Source organism: Anabrus simplex, chromosome 2 (assembly GCF_040414725.1).
Source record: "Anabrus simplex isolate iqAnaSimp1 chromosome 2, ASM4041472v1, whole genome shotgun sequence".
NCBI classification, from domain to species: domain Eukaryota; kingdom Metazoa; phylum Arthropoda; class Insecta; order Orthoptera; family Tettigoniidae; genus Anabrus; species Anabrus simplex.
This window is the reverse complement of record NC_090266.1, coordinates 1159381974-1159409856: the sequence shown is the minus strand read 5'-3', so window position 1 is coordinate 1159409856 and position 27883 is coordinate 1159381974. Positions and strand designations below refer to the sequence as shown.

The following is a 27883-nucleotide window of genomic DNA, read 5'->3' as shown; positions in this document are numbered from 1 at the left end:
AATGCCTTGACAATATTCACACAATATTGCACCTTAGACGACAGAACCTTACCGGCCAATGTTTTAAGCTAAAATATTTCACACCGAGCTCGATAGCTGCAGTCGCTTAAGTGCGGCCAGTATCCAGTATTCGGGAGATAGTAGGTTCGAACCCCACTGTCGGCAGCCCTGAAGATGGTTTTCCGTGGTTTCCCATTTTCACACCAGGCAAATGCTGGGGCTGTACCTAAATTAAGGCCACGGTCGCTTCCTTCCCACTCCTAGCCCTTTCCTGTCCCATCGTCGCCGTAGACCTATCTATGTCGGTGCGACATAAAGCAACTAGAAAAAAAAAAAAAAAAAAAAAAAAATTCACATAGATTTTGTCCTGGCAGCGACAATGTGCTGATCAGTGATTATGAGGACCCAATAACTAGGAAGTAAAGTAACAAGCTGTGAAGGTCCCAAGAGGAGTGAACGGTAACCTCGGTAAGACAAAATGGTTATATTGAAGGTTTTCAGCGACGGAAGGTTTTCTTTGCTATTGGCTTTACGTCGCACCGACACAGATAGGTCTTATGGCGACGATGGGACAGGAAAGGTCCAGGACTGGGAAGGAAGCGTCCGTGGCCTTAATTAAGGTACAGCCCCAGCATTTGCCTGGTGTGAAAATGGGAAACCACGGAAAACCATTTTCAGGGCTGCCGACAGTGGGGTTCGAACCTACTATCTCCCGAATACTGGATACTGGCCGCACTTAAGCGACTGCAGCTATCAAGCTCGGTGCGCGACGGAAGGATGGGAGCGGGCAAGGATTGGGAAGGAACTAGCCATGGCCTTAATTGAGGTACAGCCCCAGCATTTGCCTGGTGTAAAAATGGGGAACCATGGAAAACCATCTTCAGGGATACCGATGGTGGGATCTTTATCCCACCATCTCCTGAATGTAAGCTCACAGCAAACACGACCCTAACCGCACGGCCAATTAGTTTGGTCCTCCATAAGCTAGTGGAGAAAAATTCTGTATTTCTTGCATGTATCTTCTACAGAATCTCCACTGTAATACTGATTTCCCTTTAAAATGCCTTAGAAAATATCGAACTCACAATGATCTCACACGTTTGTTGGGTTGCAAAAAAAAAGAGAGGAGCAGCTAATTCACCTGTTATACTTCTATGATAATGGGATATTCAGACAATAGCAAAGCAGTATAATAAGTGGAAAGGACTTGTCTACTCGAGAAGAGTATGTTCCTAACACATATAATATTGAACATAATCCAACAGAGAAATTTTAAGATAGAACTACTATCAAGGAAAAATAATTAACCCTATGGAATTTGGAGCATGGGCATCTTTTGCACCTGTTGTTAAAGGCATTTTGGGAATCAAAAAGGCAGACAATCATCCTGAGTTGTAGTGGTAGAATGCAATCAGCCAAAGAACCAAACCACTGTGAGTTAACAAGCCACATCCTTTCTTTGAATTTACATGAAACCATTTCTTATTGTAAAATATCCCAAGCAGGCTGTGGGGAATGCTATACTGATTATCTGAGTGTGACCGTATGTGAAGGAAAGTACAAGATTACACCATGTGCCTCATTCCACATTTCATGAGAAAAGGAAGGATGGGATCAACTTTTATACTACAATAAAATGAAGACATTTTATCAACTTTATCACTAAATGCTAGGCCCACTGCATAAGAAGGAATTTTCTCGGAATAGAGCTGCTCTTATTGAAACTATGAATGTTATCTGAAAGAATATCAGAAAAACCCCAATTAAGAGACAAGAAACCTAAGAGGAAATGGTTTGTTCTAAGATGCACTGAATTTCCTTCAAGGCATGAATTAGGCTGTAATTAATGCATTTCCAGACCCACGTTGTCATAACCTTTTCTTCTCCTTTCTATATGAGGAATTCATTCTTGATATTTTGCTGTTGAGTTTTCATATATCCTGTATATCTATTTTTGCTATGAGTTTGACATCTCACTAACTCCTATACGTTTTTGTTGATGATGGAAAGAGCTGGGTAGGTATTAGCTGTGACCTATACTAAGGACCCTCAGCATTTGCCTGGCATGAAAATAAGAAACTACATAAAACTATCTTCAGGGCTGCCAAAAGAGGAGATCAAATTTACAATATCCCGAATGCAAGCGTACAGCTATACGTTCTGTGCTGCATAATCAACTCCCCGTGTTGATAATATTTAAATGACTGAATGTTCACTCAGGAGTTGTTATTACCACTAACAATGCAAGATATGAAGTAAACATACATCCATAACCTTATTAGCATTGATACAGTTAACTACAGCAGTAGAACTGAAGGGTTCAGGAAAAAATGTTTAATTAAACAATATCACACACCGTACTTACCCGAATCTCAAATTCAAAACGATCCCCACTCTTTCAGTGGTTCAAGTTGCAAGACAGTGGAATATGGCACAATAATAACATACCATAAAAATGTATATGGCATTTTAAAATAAAAATATAAACAACACTTAAAAAGAACCCTGCACATAAATCATAACACTTCAAACTGAATCAGGCTGGCTTCAATGCTGTACTGAAAAACTGAACCAGGTATCCTGACATGGCACCCTGTACTGCAAGCACTACTTCACTGTAAACAAAAGTAGTGTACATTCTCTTATTAGACTTGGGTCGGTAGCAAAGCCCAGCTTAACCCATCTGCTATTAATGATGATGCTTGTTGTTTAAACGGGCCTAACATCTAGGTCATCGGCCCCTAATGGTACAAAATGAGATGAAATTTAATGACAATTAAAACAATCAGTGGATCCATAACCTGCAATGCCCCACATTCCCAGAAACTGTCGTAAAACAACAGTATCAATGACCAAGGGACTGCTTCTAAAGCATAATCCTGAATCGATGATGCTTGTTGCCTAAAGGGGTCCAAAATCCAGGCCATCGGTTCCTTATAATGGTACTTATCGCTAGTAAAGTAGAACCATGGTATCTGTCATGTTGCAGTACTAATCAAAAGTAGCGTAGACTCGTGGTATTCCACACATTATGGTACTACTCGCAGGTAATGTAATATGCACGTGTAACACAGACTTATGGTGTGTTTCTCACATTGTGGCGCCACTTACATACAATGCAAACCAATGGTGTTCCTCACATAGGTGTACTAGTCACAGGGACTCGTACTATCCCGTGGTATTCCTCACATAGTGGGTACTAATCATAAGCAACGCAGACCCACGGTGCCGCTCATATAGTGGTACTAATCACAGGCAACGCCCAGACCCGTGGTGTTCCGCATGAAGTGGTACTAATCACTGGTACTGTAAATCCCATCCTGATTAACACTGTGCTACTAATCACAAACCTATTGTGTACCTAACATAGTGGTACTACTCGCAAGTAAAGGCGACCCATAGTGTTCGGCACGTGAAGGTACTAATTACAAATAGTCTCATAGTTCTAATTCGATCACCTCTTCATTGCTCCTTTTAGTCGTCTCTTACGACAGGTAGGGGATAACGTGGGTGTATTCTTCATCTGCGCCCCCCCCACCCACAGGGGGTATCTGCTAATAATGACTGATATATTACCAATTGACCCCATGCTCCATTTTAGAAGCCTTCAGTAGCCAGTGGAATTTCTCATTTAATCCGCAGACAGTTGTTAATCAAATCAATGTGGAGTTCTGGTTTAGGCCTAATAAGCGGATTTTATCAGTGTCTCCGCAGTGCAACGGGCGTGTACAGAATGGTCCACAGAAGGCCGTAGAACACGACGAGATGGGTCTGCTCGCACCACCCAGACCCCCCCCTTCCCCCTGAAAAGATAGACACCTCATCCGAATGGCATTGCAGGACAGATCTACGTCCTCCTTGGCTCTGGTGCAACAGTGTAACACATCGTACACTATCAAGCGTGACAGTCCGTCACCATTTATTACGGTCTGGGTTACCGGCACGTCGTCCAATTCTCCGCCTACCTTTGACTAATGTGCATAAACATGCTAGACTGCAATGGTGTATGGAATGACATCACTGGGGATAGGAATGGCAGCAGATAGTGTTTTCAGACAAATCCAGTTTCTATATGTAGGATGCTAAACATTTTTTTCTTTTATGTCACCTATTCAATACATTAGAAATTTTAAACATTTAGGACTTTATTATTATTATTATTATTATTATTATTATTATTTTCATATGAGATATCTTTCACCCTTTCTTGAGGGCATCATCAGTCACAGTACCACCTCAAGGCATAAATCAGGTACTTGATTTGTAATTAAAATGCAAATACTAAGATACAAAATTGACATATTACAGTGGGAAAGTCAAGAGAAAAACAATGTTCAGTGATGATATAGATAAAAATTATGCAGATACCATGTTATTTGATCCCAAGAAATCAATGACACTCCTTCAGCAGAAAATCAGCTCGTTATCATCCTGTCTCTGGCTTCATCCGGATCAGAAATTTTCAATTCTAAATTCTTCAGTCTGCCCTACGTTGACTTACCAGTTCATCTGCGTTCCTGCAGGTAAAATACCATGGCGATTTCTGGAAGACGCTGATAAACTCGTTAAGAGTACACTAAAGGAGATCTTATCCCTTCCTACTGACACTCCGGATTCTATGATTTACTCAGATAAATGCTACAAAGGGTTAGGTGTTTTTAGAGCAAGCTGGGAAGCCTTGACTGAAAATATAAAAAGCTGCAGCATTCTGAAACGGGAGGAGAACCGATATATTGAAGCCACCAGAAACCTAGACGAAGAAATTAACAGATGTTTAACCGAGTTAAACGTAAATGGTATAACCGAGGATATGAAGAACAGACACGGTGAGTATGACACCAAGAAACTCAGAAACAAACTACGAGAATCTGAATTTGAAAAATGGTGCCAGTTGAGAAGTAAAGATCAGGGAGTGTGTCTGTACAAGGAGTTCCCTCCTACAAACCGCTGGGTTAGAAACCATGATGGCCTTTCTAGCATGGAATGGAGAGATGCACTGAAAATGGCATGTAACGTTGCACCTGTAAGAGCTGTACCAGGAAGGTCCCTTGATGGTAACCGCTGCAGAAGATGTAGTGAGACTGAAACATTACCTCACGTCTTGGGTTCCTGTGCCTTCAGTGAAACTCTTCTAAACACTAGACATCACAACATCAGGTCATCCATAGCACAGACGCTCCGTGAGAAAGGATATCAAGTGCACGAGGAAGTCCATGGCATCGGAGTAAAAGGCAGCACGAGAAGGATTGATATGATCGCAATCAAACGGAAGAAAGGATATATATTAGACCCCACAATAAGATTCGAAACACTCCGACCAACCAGACGAAATGGACCAAGAAAAGAAGTCTATCTACCAGCCTACAGTGCCGTATTATAAGAACAAATACAAACTGGACGACATAGAAGTGAGGGGTCCCATGATCGGTGCGAGAGGTTTCAATCCCTAAGACGACGATAGAACTGATGAAGACCTTTAACATCAGTACCAAGGATTTCATCGACTGGGGGCTGAAAGCACTCAGGGGTTCTCTTTTGATACTCAGACACCACCTATACTCACCAGACAGACTCGCCAGATTGACACATAATATACTTATTCTATTTTTGAACGGAGTTGTTTGTGTATTCTTTGTCTTTGGCAGCCTCCAAGTGGACAATGCACGACCACATGTTGCTGCACAAACACATGCCTTCTTGTGATCACAGGACGTCAGACTGTTGCCTTGGCCTGCCCGATCACCAGACTTGTTGCCAATCGAAAATGTGTGGGATATGATGAAACGATGGGTGCGGCGCTGTGATCCAATGGCAACCAGCAAAGATGAACCATGGAATCAGGTTAATGCAGGATGGATGGCTATACCCCAGGGCGCCATTCGTGCTTTATACGCGTCGATGCCATCCAGCATGGAACAAGTTATCAGTGCCCATGGAGGACCCAGTGCCTTCTAGGCAACAGGACACATGCTGAACCTAGGTGACTGAAATGCTAATCATTTCTGCAGAACATACTAATTAACATGTCCTGTGAATATCAACTTCCTATCTCTAGTCTTTCAAGGTGTTCTGTTTTTTAAGAACATGAGTGTAGTATTTTTAGTTTGAATTAAACAATACTCAGCACAGTACTGAAAAATTCAATTAAACAGTAATCAAAGTAAGAAGGAATCATTTTGTTGTACAGGAATGCCAAGAGACTGCGAGACATATTATTAATTTAACAAGATCACTAGCTGTTTCAATTTTTGGAAGTTTTATTCATTACAGTATAAAACGTTCAAGTTGTACGCAGGTTGAGGAGAAACTCTTAAGACCATGGACTAATTCTTCAATATATTTAATATATCCAATATATTTTAAAAAATTCTCCTTCACCATAATCAATGAAGGTATAGCTTACAGTACTGTAATGTACCAATGTAAAAATTACATTACAGCTTTTATAATCTGGTTCCTTCATTTTATATATTGTTTTATAATTGGTTGGTTTTTCTTCAATCAGACTTCATATTTCCTTTCTTTTGTCAATACTGTATTTGACATCTTTGAATGGATCATTCCACCAAACACCCATAAGAGTACACGAATACACAATCACATTTAAAATTGTTAAGTAGCAAAGCCAAAACCTGCGAATGGTCTTAATTTTGAATATTCATGAAGAAAAAAAAAATTTTTTATACATATATCTGGTCCTAAATGACCTGTTAAAATTATTTTTGAACAAATGTTTAGCAAGCCAACCTTTTGTACTCCTAGTTCACAAAGCCAGTCTATAATTTTGCATCTAAGACTAGCAAGATGTTCCAATTAATCATTCTTGGAACCAGCCTCAGTAAAGCATTATCGTTCTGTTCCAAAATTAGCAGGTTCGATCCTGGCCAAGGCATTTCAGGATGTTAAAAGGCAATCACTCTGTATTGTTGACTTCCAACACGTTAAAGAACTCCTGTGTAAAGAAACCTCATGACACCTCAGCATCTCTTAAAATTCACAGCATTTGAAAATATGTTAAACAAATAATATGGGCATTGTTTTGCAGTATATGCTAAATATTCTTGCTAATCTCAAATACACAAACAGACTGATCCAAACACATAGTGCTTAAAGAGGCACTACTTGGAAGAACTAAATTAGAATCATCTTTGATAGCAACCTTTACTGAAATACCCTACCGTTATTTCTTAAAAGAAAGATTCTAAATCTACCAAGCTTTCACTATATGTTGCAATGAAAAGAGTGATGTAAGAATATTTCATCTGTACTGGTAACTAAAACCCTTCAGGCATCATTGGGTAAACACATACAGCAAAGTATTTCATATGCTCGATCCATTCCAATGTAATATCTCCCATCAGGTATTAATCTTCTTAGGTCTCTCCATGAACACTACTTTAATCTTAAAAATACTAATTTTCATAGAAGAGGCGATGAAAAAATCCACAGCCTGTTTGCAGTCAATTGACCGGGTCAGGAATGGAATGAAGCTAGCCCCCATCTAGCGGCGAGGAAAGGAATTATTCTGGCTAGAATAGGCACTGAATTAGATGTTATTAAAATCCAAACGGCTGCAAGTTTTGGAGAGGCTGTGATTACAATCAGGCCACCAGCATGAACCAAACTGCTGACAAGAGTTCCATCTAACTTTTTCTTTGATCAAATAATTTAACACTGCAATAACACTACACGCTTTTGAGGCTGGGCTGGGGAAGGGCTAGAATTGGGACGTTGGCAGTTGTAGCCATAATTACAGTCTTGGCATTTGCCTGATTTGAAAATATAAAACCTTGGAAAACCACCTTCTGGGCTCTTGATAGTAAAATTCAAATCTACCATCTACCAAATGTAAGTTCACAGCTACACAAACGCTACCAAGTTGCTGACTCACACGATTAACCCAAACCAGAAGTGTTCATGCTGGGATTTCTGTCCCACGGGCGCCCAACACTGTAAGTGGGCGGGCTGGCAGGCGATGAGCGCAGCCTATGCTATTCAACCATAGTGATGATGTGGTTACGTCACAGGCCGTGAAGGTTGGGCGAAGTTCTCCCAGTTACTCTCGATCACTGCTGCGACACCAGAGTTTGAAACGGAGGCAGAAAATAACAAAATTCTTATAATGTACTTAATGAGTTACAATTCTCACTATTACATCTTAAGAGGTGCTTTAGAAACAGTTCTAATATAATACAGAGTTAAGGTGGATAAGCTGTGGCTTGTGGTTGTTTGGGTTTAAGTTATCTGATAAACTGACCAACAATGCAATCATGCTTACCGGGAATAAAATCAACGAGGTTATTTATTTGAAGTCATACTGTACATCAATTTGTTAGATACATTTACGTTGTTGAACTTTAATCTCGGATAGTAAATATCTATGTCCTCACTCGCGATGAAACTCCGGACACCTGTTAAATTTTAAATACTATTTTCAGAAATTCAGTGAACAGGGAACGTCACACAACACTACAGCACTGTGCAAAATCATTGTTGCATTATGTAATTATATTAATTTTTGTTTAATGAAAAACAGAAATTTTAATTTTAAAAATTTAAATACCGTCATTCGCATCCAAGGAATTTTAAATCGTAGCTTTGTAGACTGTTAACGCAAAAATTATAACGCGTCAGTTATCTTTGAATGATTAAATATACGAAAATTAATCTGACTGTTTATATCAAGCGCAGTATAAATCAAACCGGAATATCTTGAAAAGGTCAGTTTTTATTGTTGAGATTATAGTTTTATTTTAAATAGTGTATCCCAATCAGCACTTCACTGAGGAGTGGAGGAGAGCTTCGTAATCACAACTGAACGTCAATGCCCCCTCGCCTTCCTGCAAAGTGTGTTCACATTCTCGCTCTATGTGACATATGCTTGCTACGTAGGCTGCCTGCATTTACGTCACGCCAGCCCGGCTGCACTGGGCTATACTCAATGGGCGCCCAGGTGAGCACCTCCGACCTAAACCATGAGTGTCAAACCCTGCCCGCTGTAACCGCAGTGCCCAAGCTAGAAATACCTGCGCAAGCGGACGCAAGTCTCTTCCCCACGATGCTGACTCAGGGCTGTGCATGTCTACTGATCAAAGGCCCGGGCTGAGTGGCTCAGACGGTTAAGGCGCTGGCCTTCTAACCCCAACTAGGCAGGTTCGATCCTGGCTCAGTCCGGTGGTATTTGAAGGTGCTCAAATACGACAGCCCTGTGTCGGTAGATTTACTGGCACGTAAAACAACTCCTGCGGCACTAAATTCCGGCACCTCGGCGTCTCCGAAGACCTTAAAAAAGTAGTTAGTGGGACGTAAAACAAATAACATTATTGATCACAGGCTCGTTACCTGTTCTGGTAACGACTAACTGTTAAAACATCCAGCTACATAGGCTATGGCATAAGGACTGACACAGTAATATGTTAGTGCATGTTTGTATGTGTGTTGTTCTGTATCAACAAGTTTGCTTAAAGAGAGAGCAGTTTCATCATAACCTATTTTCTTTTAAGTTTATTTAAACCCAAAGTTATGCTATAGAACGATATACAGTTTGTACCACTCCCAGCGGGAATGGCAATTGACATGCACGGTCCGTGCGGTGTATTTATAACCTCATGCTGACTCGCTGCATAGCCATGAGGTGGTCAGTCACTCGAGTTTGTGTAACTGCAGAATGGATATTAGGCCCCATATTTTTCAATGATACCATAAATTCAGAGAGATACCGCACAGATATTCCCGCACCATTTTTTTTAAATTTTGACAGATAATAAGATAAGATATGGCTGTTTCCAACAGGATTCTGCCACAGCTCATACTGCACAGGATTCCTTGCATGACAAGGAGGCAGTTTTTGATGGTAGGATAATATTGAAAGGGTTATGGCTTCCCTGATCTTACTGTGTGCGACTTTTATTTGTGGGAACCCTAAAAAATAAAGTTTACAGAAATAATCTTCACACCATACATGAACTTAAAAACAATATAACAACTGATACTTTCCTAACTTGCTGACTAAATTTACAAATATTATTATAAAACTGCATTTAACTTGAAAAATCTGAATACAGTAGAGTCTCGCTCAACCGACCTTCGCTTATCCGACACTCCGTGTTATCCGACACTGGTAGGCTTAATTTGATCTTTAGGTGGATGCAATTCTGGGACACGGGGTGTGGAGGGTGCGTCTGTGGGACAAGCATTAGCAGTCATACGGTAGGATTTTGCAATGTAGTATTGGTTGGGTGCGGATGTTATAGTTTTCATATCCTCTCTGAGTATGGCGAGTAAACGTAAGAAAGTGATTGTTTCTGTGGAAGACAAGTAGAGTGGGTTAAAGAGACTGGACAAAGGGGAAACTCTCCAAAAAATGGCTTCAGATTATGGTGTTGGACGTGTTACAGTGGGAGACTGGAAACATACGAGGGAATAAATTGAAAAGTGGTGCTCTACCACAGCAACAAGTGATGCACTGAAAATTAGAAAGAAAAAAAACAATGAAAAATGTGAGTACGAAAAAGTAAGTGAAGCACTATTTCTTTGGTTCACTAAAAACCAGAAAAAGGGCTTGTCAATATCTGGCCCCATTCTGCAAGAAATGGCGGTGTATATCCAGAAGGAGTTTAATAAAGGGACCCTGATTTTACTGCTATTGCTGGGTGGCTTGATCGGTGGGAAAAAACGGTACGGCACTGGGCAGCTTAATATCTGTGGAGAAGAACTGTCAGCTAAATCCGATGATGTTGTGAAATTTAAAAGACAATTTCAAGAAATAATTCTTGCTGAAGGATTAACCGGTGATCAGATTTTTAATTGTGATGAGACTGGGCTGAATTTCAAGATGCTGACATCAAAACTCTTGTAGCCCAAACCAAGACGTCTGCACCTGGCTACAGGCGTGGTAAGAAAAGAGTACTGCATCTACTGTACAATTGAATTAATAAGTCAATAAATAGAGTCCCGTAAAACATCGTGCATAATACAGTATAGCCTTCCTGTTTGTTTTAGTTCATTTTCAAAGTGATTCTGTATTATCCGACATTTTCGGTGATCCGACGTACTCCAGGTCCCGTTTAGGTCGGATAATCGAGACTCTACTGTATCTGCATTTAAAATGGAAATTATGAAAATTAACATTCATTAAATAAAATACACACTCGTCGGACCTTGTACTCACACTTACTTGTTACCTGCTTACTTACACGTACGTTATTTGAAGGGCGCCAGCTACCACTCAGTGCAGCAATAATAGAATGAGACTCTTGACTATCTCTAGGGTGTGGGGTAATAAGCTTACTTTTGACAACATACCATATAAGTTCTGGGAAAAGGAGATTGGCGTTCGGTTTCCCCATTAATTTTGAGGTTAAGATATTTTACTGTCAATGAAATAAAACTATGAATTCGTTTGATAGAACAATATATATTCTTTAAATAATATATCAAAAAATAGTGAGTCTTGTTGCGATAAAACAGATGAGAATATGAAATTATGATATTGCAACTGAAAGAAACTAGGCATGAATTTGAATTCTTCTTGACCGGACATTTAACAATTTATACGAAATATTTCCCTCACTGATTCACTTGATTGTACCTTCAACACTTTGAGTGTAATTACGACGTATTCCTTTGATCTGGTGTTTACTGTAGATGTGTCACGCCTAACTTGGTGATACATCCTTGTGACTGCTTCTTCTCCATATCATCTGACTTCTTTGTAAGTCAATATGGTATTACCTCTTGGCAGGTCCAGGGTTGCCCTCTCTGACTCCATGGTAAGCCCTTGCGTCCGTGTCTTCAACTAAGTGACCGACCAACCTTTGGCCTCACTCTCTCAATGACCAATAATTAATGGCTCACTGAGTCTTCTCCATCTCTCGTTCACACTCGTTGACTGACCGACTGAGGCCTCTTCATCTAGTAGACTACTTCACTGTTCAGCTTCCGTTTAACTAATGACTGACGCTACAATGTGCTTCCACCTTTTATAGACGTTGGTTGACACAGCTACGTAATCTCCAGAAATAACAATGACATACTCCCACAACGCGGCAAACCGTTGCATGAAATGGTGAAATCCCCCGGGGCGGCTGAGTCTCTGAGCGAATATTCTAAAAGCTCACGATGACGTAGCCATGACTTAGCAATGACTTGGCAGAATCGCCAGTAGTGCAAAATATAACGTCATATCCAACATCTGATATGTAACAATTCTCACTGTACATGTATGGAGTGTTATTCCACATATACGTATATATGCATACACTCAATTATAAATAATAATTATAACAAAATAATAGTAATCTCATAGATAAAATAATAATAATACAGACATAATAATAATAATAATAATAATAATAATATACATATTATCTTGTAACGGGATTTGAACCGTTACACAACATCATCAGGTTATGAATATGCCTCTCGGAATATGCAAGTTGTCTCACGACCCTGCTGGGAGTGGGACACTGTAGTAGCGGCATAGTATTCGGCATTATTCTGCTTCATAATTGTTCATAGGAGAATTGAGCATGTTATGCCCCATAAAAAGTAAATTCCTTCTATTTTGTAGCTGGCACCACTGTGTAGGGGTAGAATGCCTCTTACTCGGAAGCCTCACATGTTGATTGACAGCTAGTATACTAGTGGAATGCAGACGAGGGGTGGGAAGAGAAGAGAAGGGATTGCTTCTCGTGACCGACTTGACTGAGCAAGTACGGTCAGTAGCTAAACAAGTCGGTTCATTGTCAGTACACATTCCAACCATTCATGCCCGAACTGAATTATGCTGCTGAAAATTATAAAATGAAGTTTGCGACAACATGAGGAGAAACTCAAGAGATTGTTCAGTGTTTACAGTTTTATGAATAGGGAAGCTGAGGACAGAAAGAATAAAACACAAAAACAGTACAGAAGGGAATTGTTGAAAGTACAAGAAAATTGCAGATGCAACAAAAGTGCTGTAGAGGGCGGACAAGAGAATTTTAACCGACCATGTTGGCCATGTGGTTATAGTCGCGCAGCTGTGAGCTTGCATTCGGGAGGTAGTGGGTTTGAATTCGACACTCGGCAACCATGAAGATGGTTTTCCATTTTTACAGGAGGCAAATGCTGGGGCTGTACCTCACCCAAGGTCGCAGCCGCTACCTAGCCAAAAATGTGTTTAAAAAATTGTAGAACAGAGACAGCACGAGATTGAAGAAACTTAATTTGGTACACCAGGAAAAACACACACAGGGAAAAAGCATGTAATGGATTTTTAAGATTTCGACGCACAATCCATTAATTTTACATTCTTCAAAAAACTACTCTGTCAATATCTAAATTACGATCTGTGTTAGGAGAGAGGATTCGTTTCCAAGGAGGTTGTATCTATTTGAGAAGTACTGTAAAAGAGTTAGGCTTCAACTGGAAGCTTCTATGGCGAAAGACCTGCACCGGGCCTCTCTGGAGGCCACACGCCATGACATGACAGTAGTTATCTTGTGAATAAATTTGTGAGCGAGTTGCTGCAGAAACGGAGTATACTTCTAACGGCTGATGGGCGATATCATCAAGGAGGTTAGCAGGTGACACAAGACTAGTATCTAAACGTTACTTACTACTCCAAACACAGTTATCTATTACAACAAACAGATGAGGAGGACTGATAAAAATGTTCTTTTCTAAATATTGTACTGTAATCAATGTCATTTCCACTTTCATTCTCTTATTGTAGTGCAGTAAGTCAATTTTCCTATTGTTTTTGTTTACATTTCTTAATACAATCATTTAAGAAAATCTTATTATTCTCATGCCTTATAATCCTTCAAACCAATCCCTCCAAAATATTGTAAGCGCTACAAAAGCTATGGTAAGAGGACCACTTTGTTAAACAATGCACTCGACAACGACCGGCAAACAATCGTATGCAACATTCATAATTAATAACTTTAAAGTAAGTTCCTTTTTGGTACAACTGAACAAATACGTAACCTAATAAATGCCAAAAACGTGGGAAACTTATTTCTGGACTGAGATAAAAACAGAAACAGCCTAAACTCTAAGTATTCGACTCGCTAATAATTTTTTTTTCATCTCCTGTAAAATTCATATTTTGTCGCTTACGATACTTTGCCTTTCCAGGGATGATATGTTCAGTTTAGCTGATTAGTAAAACTTAACTGAAACTACAACAGGCCATTTTCCAACTTTGATGAAAATACCCAGCTCTGAACGGAGTAAGTTCCACAAATACTGGTGCAGACATTCACATTATTTGACAGGATAATTCAATGATAATCCTTCAATGCCATTCACTATTCTGATGGTATGTGAAGAATAAATTTTAACCAGGACTGCTATTGCTAATTAAAATTAATTTAGGACCTTTCATGAATGAAAAGTATTTAATTTGAATTCTCTGACCTGTCAGGTTTTCCTATCCCTGTAGCCCTATATATCATACAGAAATTAGCTTTCGGTCAGAATACCTATATTTAACATATGATAAACATTCTGATCCCTATATCACCACAGTGCAGAACCAGAGATCAATATTTCCACTCTTCCCCTTGAAACTGAAAGATATGATGAATATTAAAGGTTTGGACATTCTGCTAAAAGCTGTTAATTATTCTGAACATAAATGCCAAGTATGAGAAAATCTGAAATTCTCTGAAGTTGAAAACAATGCAATCACAGCATACAATATTCTGCAATTTTTTTCACGAGCGAGATAAGTTAAGGGCTGGGCCCGCGGTGTAGGGGTAGCGTGCCTCCCTCCTACCCGGAGGCTTCGAGGTCCACTCAGCCTATGCGATTACAACTGAGGAGCTATCTGAGATAGCGGCCCCTGCCTAGAAAGCGAAGAGGAATACTGACCAACTGACACCTCGTAATCGGCATACCTTCAGGATGAGCAGCGGTCGCTTGGTAGGCCAAGGGCCTTCGGGGCTGTTGCGTCATGGGAGAGTTTGAGATAGGATAAGACTTGCTGATATTTTCAAAGAACGGATTTTGAAGGAAAGTCAATTATAAGCACTCAAGAAACAGTACTAAACATCTACTTGTTGATTCAAAAACCACTGTTAAGCAAACAGACAAAAAAAGAGGCAGGAGATCGGGTATGATGGCCCGCTTACAGGGAGAAAATTCAATGGAGGACAATATCATCAGTTCACGTATCTGTACAGTTACGATAACTCATTTGCTCAAGGATAGACTCCCCAATGCAGAGAAAATATTTTTAAAAAATACAACATGACATGGCACACTTACAAAGATATTTGTTTGTCTCCTTAGAAATTTTAGAGCACATAACTATGTCAGACTAGTGCAAACTGTGTTACGGGTATATGAAATAGTTCCCTGAATTTCATTCTATTAAACACTGGAGCAGTAAATGAGGAACACGAGGAAAGTCTTCACAGGCATTTTCTGAAATCATGGTATGCAGGAAATCAACCACCCATTATGCAAACTATTGTTGATTTCTGGTAGCCTAGTAGATAAAGACATGTTAAGTAAACCAGTTGTCCAGAAAATTCAGTGAGTTTCTGATGGTTCTTAAGCAGTATAAATGTTTGAAAGTACACTAAGTTGTGCCTACTAGAAAGAAGTTATTTGATTGCATTCAGTTTGGTTACAATCTGCAGGAACTGCATCAGTTTACTGAGATGCACTACATTGTATAGTTGATTAAGGAACTCACTTTCTATGCTCCTGATTGTAGGATTGAACCTCAACAGAGTTGGTTGAGCCAGCTGAGTGGTTCAAATGGTTGAGGCACTGGCCTTACGGTCTCAAGTTGGCAGGTTTTATCCTGGCTCAGTCCGGTTGTATTTGAAGGTGTTCAAATACATCAGCCTTGTATCGGTAGATTTACTGGAACGTAAAATAATTCATGCGGGACTAAATTTCGGCACCTTGGCATCTCCGAAAACCATAAAAGTAGCTAGTCGGAGACCAAAGGATACCATCTTCAGGGCTGCTGACAGTGGGATTTGAAGCCACTGTCTCCCAAATGCAAGCTCACAGCTGTGCAATCCTAACCGCACAGCCAACTTGTTTGGTATTTCATAAATCTCACGTGCACTGGCCAAACTTTGAATTGTGGTTGCTTGGTGAGAATGAGTGATGATGGTTTAAGTTGGCTGATATGTTCCCACCCTGGTGCACAGTCAGGGAAAATTTTACTCAGCCATCTTGTTCACTCACAACTGAACTTTACCCAGTGCCTTCTTTACAGTTATGTGACTTGATTCTTTACAATAATAATAATAATAATAATAATAATAATAATAATAATAATAATACTAATAATACTAATAATAATAATAATACTAATAATAATAATAATAATAATAATAATAATAATGTTATTTGCTTTACGTCCCACTAATTACTTTTACGGTCTTCAGAGACGCCGAGGTGCCGGAATTTAGTCCCGCAGGAGTTCTTTTACGCGCCAGTGATTCTTTACAAACATACATACTTCATTAAAGCCTATTATGCCTTACAGTATTCAGTCTGCAAGCCTTTGTGAATTTACTGAACACCTCCAAAATCCTCTATTAGATTTATTACATGAATGAAAAAAAGTGTTCTCACAACCCTTTCAAAAATATCCCTCACTGCCCCATCCAATAACACATGCAGCAGGCCATTCCACCTGGAAGTTAACAGATTTCATACTATGACCTAAGTTCACAATCACTGAATTGGAATTCACTGTAAGTCAGAAGGGAATGCAATTAAGATAACTGTATTAAATAAGACTATTCCTTGAAGGATCATTCAACAATTAATAATCATAAGACCCAATAAGGTAAGTATCAGAATTTCATCCTGAAAAATGTCCTTTACTGTGCCAGTAATGCTCTCGGCACAAAACATTCACGTTTTAGCACTCTTAAATATCACCCAACTGTGCCAAGATGCTATCCTCTACTCCTGAGTACAGAATGTGATCACCTAACCAATTGTAGTACATTATTCAACCTGCTGCTGTTTAATCCTTTAGGAATAATCTTCCACTAACATGTTGCAATGAGTAGTTTATCCACAAATGAGTCAGTTTTTCTCAAATGTACTATTTATTCAATGGTTTAATTAAGTACTGAATAGGTGGATCCGAAAGCAGGTACTTTCTATTAAGGAATAAAGTTGTTTATATTAGTGTCAATATAGAACCCATGATCAAGTTTATCAATTGTAAGCAGACTGAACTAGCCAGCAAAATTCTTAACCCAGAAATAACTTGAAGTTCCATAAACAAATTTATTTATTTATTTATTTATTTATTTATTTCAAATTCTTAACAAAACAGCTATCTCCTTCTGAATTACTAAAATAGAGAACTAGACTTACAATACAGTAGGCTATATAAAACCACCACCACAAACGAATGGCGATATCAAATGCTTGAACAGCAAAAGACCTGAATAATAATGTTAGGTCTATTGTTTTTACATTTCACTCACTACTTTTTTGGTTTTCGGAGACGCCGAGGTGTCCAAATTTTGTCTCGCAGGAGTTCTTTTAAGTGCCAGTATATCTACCGATACGAGGTTGACGTATTTGAGCACCTTCAAATACAACCGGACTGAGCTAGGATCAAACCTGCCAAGTTGGGCTCAGAAGGCCAGCGCTCTACCATCGGAGCTACTCAGCCCGGCAGCGAAAGACTCGTAAGACTGGAAATGACTACCTTTGAGGACACAGAAAATGATCTTACAGTATTGGCTTATGGAATACAATGAAATTACAGATCCACTAGCCTATTCCTACCATTCTGACGAGATCAAAAAATACATGCACATGGTAGTTGTGTAAACAAATACAAAAATCAGCTGATTACTGTATTCCTGCCATACTTTGTACTTTGCACCTTCGTTTATTCATCGAGTTAAACTTAATAATCAAATTCCTATATCAATATTGCAGTTCAAGCCCCCGGCGTAGTTTTGACAGATTCTTATAGAAAACCTCTTATTTTTCAGCATTTAAGGACACTTTCATTCTCCGTCCTGCGTAGTAGGGAAAATAATAGTAGCCTAATCCACCAGCCGTAAAAATCATATAACCACATTTCAGTTGATAATTCTAGTATAGATACGGTATCTAGGCTATATTTAGATAGTACCATATCTTGCTGCTATATTCGTGTGTATCTATTAGAGCATAGTAAGATAAAATAGTACTAATAATAATCTGTCTAAGCATTTAGCTTTGTTGGTAAACTTTGAGTAGTTCTTGAAAATTCTAAACTTGAAATTGTCATTTCTGTTTGCACATAGTAGTAACATACGGTATTGCAATTAGGATACGTCTGAATGTAGTTTAAAATTATTGTAGTGTACTGTAGTATACGAGTAATATCTATTAGAAATTAGCGTGCTAATTCTATTATTGTAAAATATTTGTGTAGTAGGCCTATAGTAGAGGTATCCGTAGAAACTCTCTTACTAGAATTCTGTTGTAATTAAGATAGGCTTAACTGCAGTTTAGAATTGTGTAATTCTTGTGTATTCCTTTTGGTATTCAGGAATTAACAGCAGTTTTTATACTGTTAGGGTGTTGTAGGGTAAAAATAGAGTACAACTAAGTAGTATTGTAGTGTAGTAGTATATTAATTACCTTATCGTCGTGTGATCTTTGTGTACTATCCTAGACAATATTTCTTTTCTTTCTTTTTTCTTTTTCACATAATAATTATACTCCGTACGGCTCTACTTCTAAATTGACGTTTTAGCAGATTTTGGCTCTGTCTGGTGGTTATGCGCTGAAGCATAGACATCCAACCAATCCCAAGCTGCCATTCATATCGATTTATATCGGCAGAGCACGATCTCGAAACCTAGTTGCCAACTCTAATATTATGTTCGCCACGTGGTTAACCTATCTCGCTCAGCGTGTATGGTATTCGGTACGGTTCGCGATCTTTTGCATTTTCCTTTAATATTTAGTGTGTTTGTTCCAGTTCCAGTGACTCTGAGATCAGTAGAGTGTTCCCTTTGTATGCCATAACCTCCTTTCTGTCCCAGCCATTAGCCGTTAGTGATGTGTTATTTTCTCATTCTCTTTTATTGTTAATAATATATCTATTCTCTTTTAGTGCCAGATATTGTTAGAAAGTGTAGTTCTTGTGAATTTGTTTTCAATCCATATTCATTCGTTTTTCTGAGTACTGTATTACAATTTACAAGGGCTGTTTACCGCGGTCATATTGCATCAGCTGTTCTCGCAGGCGTAGCGCGCTGGCAACAGAGGGAAGGTGATGCTCATTTGTTTTGCGAAACTTCAATTTAGAAGTAAGGCCGTGCGGAGTATAGGCTATTTTATTTTTCCCTTTCATTTCATTTTTCCATAAAGAATGGCTAAGTAGTGCAAGTGTAGGAACTGTGGGTGTGGCCAGGCATTAAGGAGTATGAAGGAGAAGTTGGAGAGTTTGAGGGAGATAATTAGGATTCTCTCAGAAGACAGGAAGGAAGGTAGGCCTCCCTCAAACAATGTACAGGATACAATAGTTGTAAAAGAGGGATGGGAGGAAAAGCGGAGTATTGAAGAAGACAGGTGGTCTAATGATTGCAGCTAAGGGCTCTATTCAGGATCAGAATTCAGGACAAGTGTCTGTGAGAAACTGGTACGAGCCACTGCAGGTAGAACAACAGAGGGAAGATGAGGAACAGGGAGCTGCTGCTGAGAAGTGTGGAAGTAGGTGGAAGGGAAATGTAGAGTAGAGGATAGGAAAAGACAGGTGGAACAGGGTCATGGGAGGGAGGAAAGGGAGGAGGAAGTAGCTTCTGCAGCTGTCAGTAAAGAGGGTTGACCAGGAGGGGAGGGGATCAAACGAGGTGGGTAGGGTTGAGGCTCTGGTCATGGCGGATTCCATTGTTAGACATGTGAGGAAAGTGCGTGGAGGAAAGAGAACTAGGGTAGAGTGTTATCTAGGAATTAGGTTGATTCAGATGCTGAAGAAAATAGAAGAGAAGGAGGAGGGGAAGGAGAAGGTGGTAGTGTTTCAGGTTGGTACCAACAACATAAGGCAAGCTGGTATAAGTACCAACATGGGGATGTGCGAGATCTGGTAAATGCAGCACGGGTGACGTTTAAGGAAGCGGAGATTGTTATCACTGGAATACTGTGTAGGAGGGATACTGACTGGAGGGTGATTGGGGATTTAAATGAGACTATAGCGTGGGTATGTGGGAAACTGGGAGTGAGATTTCTAGATCCTAATGGGTGGGTAGGAGATTGGGATCTGCGTTCAGATGGCCTTCAGGAGGTCAAATGGACTGTATCATAATTGACCTATCTAAGGCATTTGATAGGGTAGATCATGGGAGACTACTGGCAAAAATTAGTGCAATTGGACTAGACAAAAGTGACTGAATGGGTTGCTACATTTCTAGAAAATAGATCTCAGAGAATTAGAGTAGGGAAGCTTTATCTGACCCTGTAATAATTAAGAGGGGAATTCCTCAAGGCAGTATTATTGGACCTTTAGGTTTTCTTATTTATATCAATGATATGAGTAAAGAAGTGAAATTAGAGATAAGGCTTTTTGCAAATGTTATTCTGTATAGAATAATAAATTTAGTTACAAGATTGTGAGCAACTGCAAAATGACTTCGATAATGTTGCGAGATGGACAGCAGGCAATGGTATGATGATAAACGGGGTTAAAAGTCAGGTTGTAAGTTTCACAAATAGGAAAAGTTCTCTCAGTTTTAATTACTGCGTTGATGAGGTGAATGTTCCTCTTATGGGGATCACTGTAAGTACCTAGGCCTTAATCCTGCCAGGTAAAATAAAACATTACTAACTAATATAAGGAAAGATCTTCATTGGGATAATCACATAAATGGGATTGTAAATAAAGGGTACAGATCTCTGCACATGGTTATGAGGGTGTTTAGGGGTTGTAGTAAGGATGTAAAGGAGAGGACATATGAGTCTCTTGTAAGACCCCAACTAGAGTATGGTTCTAGTATATAGGACCCTCATCAGGATTACTTGATTCAAGAACTGGTAAAAAACCAAAGAAGAGCAGCTCAATTTGTTCTGGATGATTTGTGACAAAAGAGTAGTGTTAGAAAAATGTTGCAAAGTTTGGGCTGGGAAGACTTAAGAGGAAGAAGACGAGCTGTTTGATTAAGTAGTATGTTCTTTTAAATGTGTAAAATTTTACTGCGTGTTATTTTCCACCTATTTAATACAATCAATCATAAGATTAATGTTCTTTCCTCATTGAACTATGAACATGGGACATGTTTCGCCCCTTTTAAAGGGCATCATCAGCCTTATCGTCTCAATACCCACAAACAGGTACCTGTTTAGCTGTGATATAATCTAAAAATGCTTATAATTTAAAACATTAACATGATGTATAGTCGTTATTTAAGGAATTCCTCATCAGGATTAGGCCTACTTGATTCAAGAACTGGAAAAAATCCAAAGAGGAGCACAATTTGTTCCGGGTGATTTGTGACAAAAGAGTAGCGTTACAAAAATGTATAATAATTAATATGCTAAAGGTCTAATAAAAAAGATTTAAAAAGGAAATACTTTCCAACACGTAAAGTTTTGACATATTATTTAACTATATGCTCAGATCTATTCTCATTCAAAGGTTGATAAATTTGGTGTTGCAAATTTCAAAGGTAGAAGTTATTTTATTGTTGTATTCTCGACTGAAGGCTTAATACTGAGTAATATATTTCGTGGTGCATTAAAATTGTAATAGTGTCATTAACTATCTTTGTATACACTAATATTGTGGTGTTGGCGTGTTGCTTCGATGTTGTGGCATTCTAATGTTGGCTTGTTGATCAAAAAACGAGAACCGGCTGTGGGACAGTTGTGATATCACTATGTCGGGTGTATATAAGCTCTGTAAAGGGAGAAGTTAAAATTAACTGGATTAAAAATATAAGAAACAAAATGGGAGAGGGTAACCGGAAAAATTATAAGTGGTGTTGTGTTGACACTTACCTTTTGCCCACTTGAATGTTACCTTGATGTGCGAGTACTGGTGGTCGCCGATGTTCTGCTACGCGTATTGTATGTGTGTCGTCCTGGTGGAGGGGAGTGGCCTTGTGAAGGATGGGCTATTGGCGTGCGGATTGCGCATGAGGGGGAGATGCTTGCGTCTGGTAGGGAAGAGGGACGTGATGTGTTTATCGGCCTGATAGGAGTGTTTATTGTTTTTGTTTTTAAAACCTTACATAAAATATTATCTTGAGGATTTAACTGATGGAATAGGATTGGTAATTGTTCATAAAGAGGACTTTTAATATCTGTTGGATCATTGTATGTTTCAAGCTGTCAACGGAGAGATGGCGTGGAATGACATTAGTAGACAAATAAGTTTGAGTGGTGTCTTTGAAAGTAGGAAAGATCGCAATATGAAGATCCAGTTGGAATTCAAGAGGAAAAATTGGGGCAAATGTTTGTTAATAGGAAAGGGAGTTAGGGATTGGATTAACTTACCAACGGAGATGTTCAATAAATATCCAATTTTTCTGAAATCATTTAAGAAAAGGCTAGGAAAACAACAGATAGGGGATCTGCCATCTGGGCGACTGTCCCAAATGCAGATCAGTATTGATTGATTGATTGATTGATTGATTGATTGATATAATCTAATATGAAAAGTTCTTAAAATTAACTTACCGATCACGAAGGGCTCAACTTGCTGACCAGCTGAATTGTACCATGGTGGGCGTCCAGCAGTATATATTGTGCGGTTGTGACTTCGTAGAATAGATTCGGCAGATACTTTCTTCGAAGACTGTGATATGGATGTAGTTCTTTGACGTTTTGTTCGGGGTGATTTTTGAGAACCTGAAAAGTTTGGTTCAATTAGTATGTCCAGGATATGACAATTTAACAGTCATGGATGAAGAAATCAAGAAAAGAGGGTACACCAGGTGCAATATCACAATACCTGTAGAAGGAGGCCTAGGTGAAGGAGCTGGTGGAGGTGTCTGAGGAAGAGAGCAACCATCCCCTCTACCCACGTCATCCTCAGGAATATCTTCTTGATAAAAGACCTGATCAACCGATTCACAATCACCACAATCACTGGAAAGAGAATATTAATTCACATAACACTGTATGGATGCTAACGACGACTACAACTTCACTAGTATGTATACGAAAGAAAAAAGTAGCGGACCCATAATCAACAATATTGTAGGATGAATCAAACAAAACGATACGCGAGCCAATGACATTTTATCACAGCCCATGTGCACGTCTTGCCGCTCACTACGATCAGCGGCAATCGTTCCAAGTAATAATTAAAGTCGCCCGTAAAACGAACCAGACAGCTCCAGAAAACACAAGAAAAATCACTTATCTCACCGCCGCGCAATTTATCACCAAAAATAAGTACCTTTCCGAACTTGCCGAACTAGGAGGATCAAAAACCTGCAGTCTCGCTGCCATAGCTTAGAAATGACACGCGAAATCACTACTGCCAAAACGCAGCTCACAAAGCCTAACTTTACCCCCAGAATAAAACGCATAATAAACAAAGTACTTGAGACACAATGGAACAAAACTGAGACATTTACTAGCAGTAATATCCACATATTCCTGGCTTTCTAAACAAAATGTTACAGAGTATCTTTCTAGTTTAGAAATACCTTTTAAACATAACGGGACGGTGGCCAACCGCGCAGATCAAATAACTGCTCCAACTCCATAGCAAAACTCTGTTAAAATGTTGACTGCACAACTTTTAACAGACAATACTGTTTGTGCGAGCATCATTCTCCTTCGTAATATGTTCATTTATGAAAAATAATACAGTCGTCATTTAAAGTCAAGTTGAGATCAGTTTCTCTGTATACCTTTGAGAGTAATCGGATGATTCAAGAAGTAAAAATTTCTCGCAAACTATTGAGTGAGGAGAGACGCTCAGCGTTACTTCTTCTACTCCCTAGATATCAAAGAGAATTAGTAGCAAGATATGGATTGGGCGTTGAAGACAACAAGAGCCTGAAGACAGGCGCGCACTATGAACCGCTTCCAATGTGCGCATGCAAGCAGTTCAGCTTAAGCCACGAAGGAGAGCGGACGCATGAGTAGAGAGCTCGGGAGTGGGAGTAAGGAGTGAGTGCTGAGTGCAGGAAGCTTGTGAGGAGTTTGACAACAATGATTGGAGTAGATCAATACAGGGCGGCTATTGGAGGATGGCAGAGGAGAATCAAGAAAGAAGAAGTAAATTCAGGTGGGTGTAAAGTGGATTTGGTAATCAAAGGAGAAGTAGTGTTAACAGCGGCGGTGGTTATAATGTTGCTACTGATTGGAGGTGTAGAGCCGAACCCAGGCCCGACATCTAGTGGAAATGAGGGATGGGAAGACATAGAAGAATTCAAAAAATGGGTAAAAGAGACGGTGGTAGAAGTGTGCCCCTTTGAGCAAATTAAGAATATGATCCAAGAACAAACCAGGGAGTTTGGAAAAATGAAGTTATGGCTGCGAGAAATGACGGACGATATAACATCACAAGTGAGAAAGAACGACGAGGAAGTGGCAATATTAAGAGAAAGAATAGGACGACTGGAAGAGGAGACCTTGAAATTGAAAGCGGAAGTGAATGCCAATACATTGAATCGCAGGAAGAAGTGCTTATTTATTTATGGGGTGCCTGAGGAGGTGAGAGAAGACAAAGTACGTACAATTTACAAAGTAGTCGACTTAATACAGGGGAAATTGAAACTTAACTTTAGCGAAGTGGACATAGATGACGTACAGAGAGTGGGAAGAACTAGGGGCAACAGGCCTATCAAAGTAGAACTGTTTTCTACGTTGATGGCTGATGCTGTGATAGGCAATTCGAGTAACATGCAGAGAGAAAAAATATGGATCAAGAGAGACGTGGGATGGGAGGCTATTAGGAATGAGAAAATACTCAGAAAACACAAGATACGTGCGATAAATCAAGGACTGAGAGCTACTATTAAAGGACAAGAGCTAGTGGTATCAGGCAGAAATTGGAAGAGGAACTGGTCTGTGAATAGACTGCTGGACTTAGAAATGAAGATTAAAAAAGACGAAGAAAAAATGAGCAGTGCAACGAGAGGTGGGGAAGTGAGGAGAGATAACAGTAACAGTGTAATGTGTGAAGAGGGTCAGAGAGAGGCGCTAAGTGAAAATGTAACCATTAACAGTGAAGAAGTTCAGGAAGAGGCGACAAGTGAAAGGGTGACCATAAGCAGTGAAGAAGAAAGGCAGAGGAGTGAAAGCAGTGACGTAAAGGAAGTGACGGGTAAAAAGGTGACGTCAGAGGCAACCGGAAGATGTCTCAATAGGAGTTGGGAAAGAGGCAAGGGCAGAAGATTAACGGAGATGATGGGAGCTGAAGGTGGAGGCAAAAGGACACAACAGAGTGAAGATGGTGATGAAGCGGCGGCCAAAAGAGGTGACAGAGAAACAGGAAACTATAGAAAACTGACAGACATGTGGGATTCAGGTAGAAATGAGAAGGGTGTAGTCACTAGAAGTAAAAAAAACAATAGTATAGGGAGTAGTGAAAATAAAGATTGTTAGATGTAAGAATGTAGTGTTGAGGAATGAGTGTTTGGTATTTGTAGGTGAAGATGAAGTGATATTTTGAAGGTTGTGATGGTGTATGAGTGTGTGGTATTTGTAGATGGAGATTTATTTGATGGTAGACGAGTGTGTGCTAGGGCTGAAATGTGGTGTTGGAAGTAGAGGTGGTATATGCTGAAATGTGGTGTTGGAAAGGTATGGAGAAATGGTGGTGCACTCATGCGTAAGTTGTATTTAATGTGATGGTATATGAGTGGGTGGTATTTGTAGATGTTGAAATGTGGTGTTGGAAAAGTATGAAGATGTAGTAGTGTAATTTGGCTATTTGTAAATTTTGGTTTGGTGGAAGATGGAGTTTTCGGTAGGTAATTATGATGGGTATTAGGATGAGTATGAGTGTATGGTAAATTGAGTATGGTAGATGAGTGTGTGCTAGAGATGAAAGGTGGTGTTGGAAATAGAGGTGGTATATGTTGAAATGTGGTGTTGGAAAGGTATGAGAAGTAGTGGTGCACTCATGAGTAAGTTGTAAATGAAGGTGGTTTGGTATTCAATGTGATATGAAATTTGGAGATGGAGAAGTGGTGGTACTTTTCAATGGCAGATTTTAAGTGTTGAGAGGGACGAGAACTGAGAAGTGGTGTTTGTTTAAGTGTTGAGAGGGATGTGAACAGAGAATTGGTGTTTGTTTGTAAACTTTGGTTTGGTGGACGTGATGACAAATTTCAGGTGGAGTATGGCTTGGTATTTAAATTGATTAAGCATGGCTGACAAGGATAAAATTGCAACGTGAGCATACGTGAGCATGAATACGCAATGGCAGAATGTAACGTAAGTCTGGACTCAGCAACCTAGAGTGGGTCAAGTAAAATAAGGTAGGAGGAATGGAATGTGCAAGGGTTTGCGTGTCTAGTTAAGAGAGGCATGAAGGTCTTTGACATTCTTAATACTGCTGATTTTATTTCAACTTTATTATGTATTTTAATTATGTTTATTTCAACTACACATTCTGGGAAAACAACAGGAATATTCAGCAAGGACGTTGGACGTGGCATGAAAGGGCCGAGGATGACTACCGTGGTGACCCTCACTTTGGGGTTACGTTTCCGGAGTATCTGAGGAATTTCATGGCATGTCCATGGAGTACGTTTGATTTTTTTATTTTTATTAATATTGTTTTGTTTGCTTATTTTTGTTCTCTGCGTGTTTTATTTTTCTTTTCTTTTTTCTGTACAGTATGTAGAGTTTGAAAGAGTGAATTTTGGCATGGGCTGAACATGTTATTTTTCTCATTTAAAGGATCAAATGGGTATTATTATTGTAGATCTAGAGAAAAATAATAAAGTATCAAAGTACATACTACCCAATGTGCGCATGCGTAACACAACAGGCGAGCAGTGAGAAGCGGCAAGCTACAGGCGCGCATTACAACAGTAGAAAGGAAACAGAAATGAAAAGCAAAAGTCTACGGAATAACTCACGTCGGTAATATTCCGTACAATACAGTACAGGTACTAGTGTTTTCAAGGTGGTGAATAAGCACAAGTTTAGCACACAGTTATAGTCGACAGGGAGTTTATTCAGAAGATAGCATGTAACACAAGCAATTGTGAATTTTGAAAACGAACACACAAGATTTCTTAAAGAAATTGAACATGATATTTTACGTGCACATTTATCTACAAAATGGTACTTTATACATTCTTTAAAAATGCAAAGGTAATTAAGGACACACACACATCTCAGGCATTGTCATAAAATTACACATAGAATAGGGGACAGCAATCGAGTAGCGAGAAACAGCATTCCACAGGCACGCACTATGACAGCAGGAACGAAACAGCAATAAAAAGCAGTACAGGTACTTACAGTGTTTTCAAGCTGTTGAATGGCCACAAGTTTTGCATGAAGTTATATTCGACTGGGAGTTTACTCAGAAGACAGCAACACATGCACTTGCAAACTTCGAAAACGAACACACAAATACACAATGTCGTAGAGAAAGCGAACATGATATTTTACGCGCACATTTATCTACAAAAAGATCTGTTATAAATTGTTTAAAAATACGAAATTAATTAAGAACGCGCACACACCTTAGGCACTATCATAAAATTATTCATAAAGTAGGTGAGTTTATTTACAAGACAGCGTCACGAGAATTTATGAACTTTGAAGTCGACACACACACACACACACACACACACACACACACACACACACACACACACACACACACACACACACACAATGTCTTAAAGAAAGTGAACATTATAGTTTACGCGCACATTTATCTACGTATATATATACTACATACTTACAAATACAACGTCCGACT

At 39.4% G+C, this 27883-nt stretch overlaps 1 protein-coding gene across 2 annotated transcripts in view; it reads right to left on the bottom strand.

The window, feature by feature from the left end:
* The window catches only part of l(2)k01209 (lethal (2) k01209), a 331401-nt gene that overhangs the window by 156077 nt on the left and 147441 nt on the right, over nt 1–27883 (bottom strand). Inside the window, exons 1-3 of one of the 2 annotated variants that reach the window (XM_067139777.2) lie at nt 23381–23433; nt 22931–23067; nt 22657–22827 (exon numbers count right to left, since the gene is read on the bottom strand). In XM_067139777.2, coding sequence (XP_066995878.1) covers nt 22657–22827; nt 22931–23067; nt 23381–23433 — 361 coding nt within the window. Of the gene's footprint in view, nt 1–22656; nt 22828–22930; nt 23068–23380; nt 23434–27883 lie in introns of those variants that run through there. The other variant, XM_067139775.2, reaches the window with a different exon arrangement.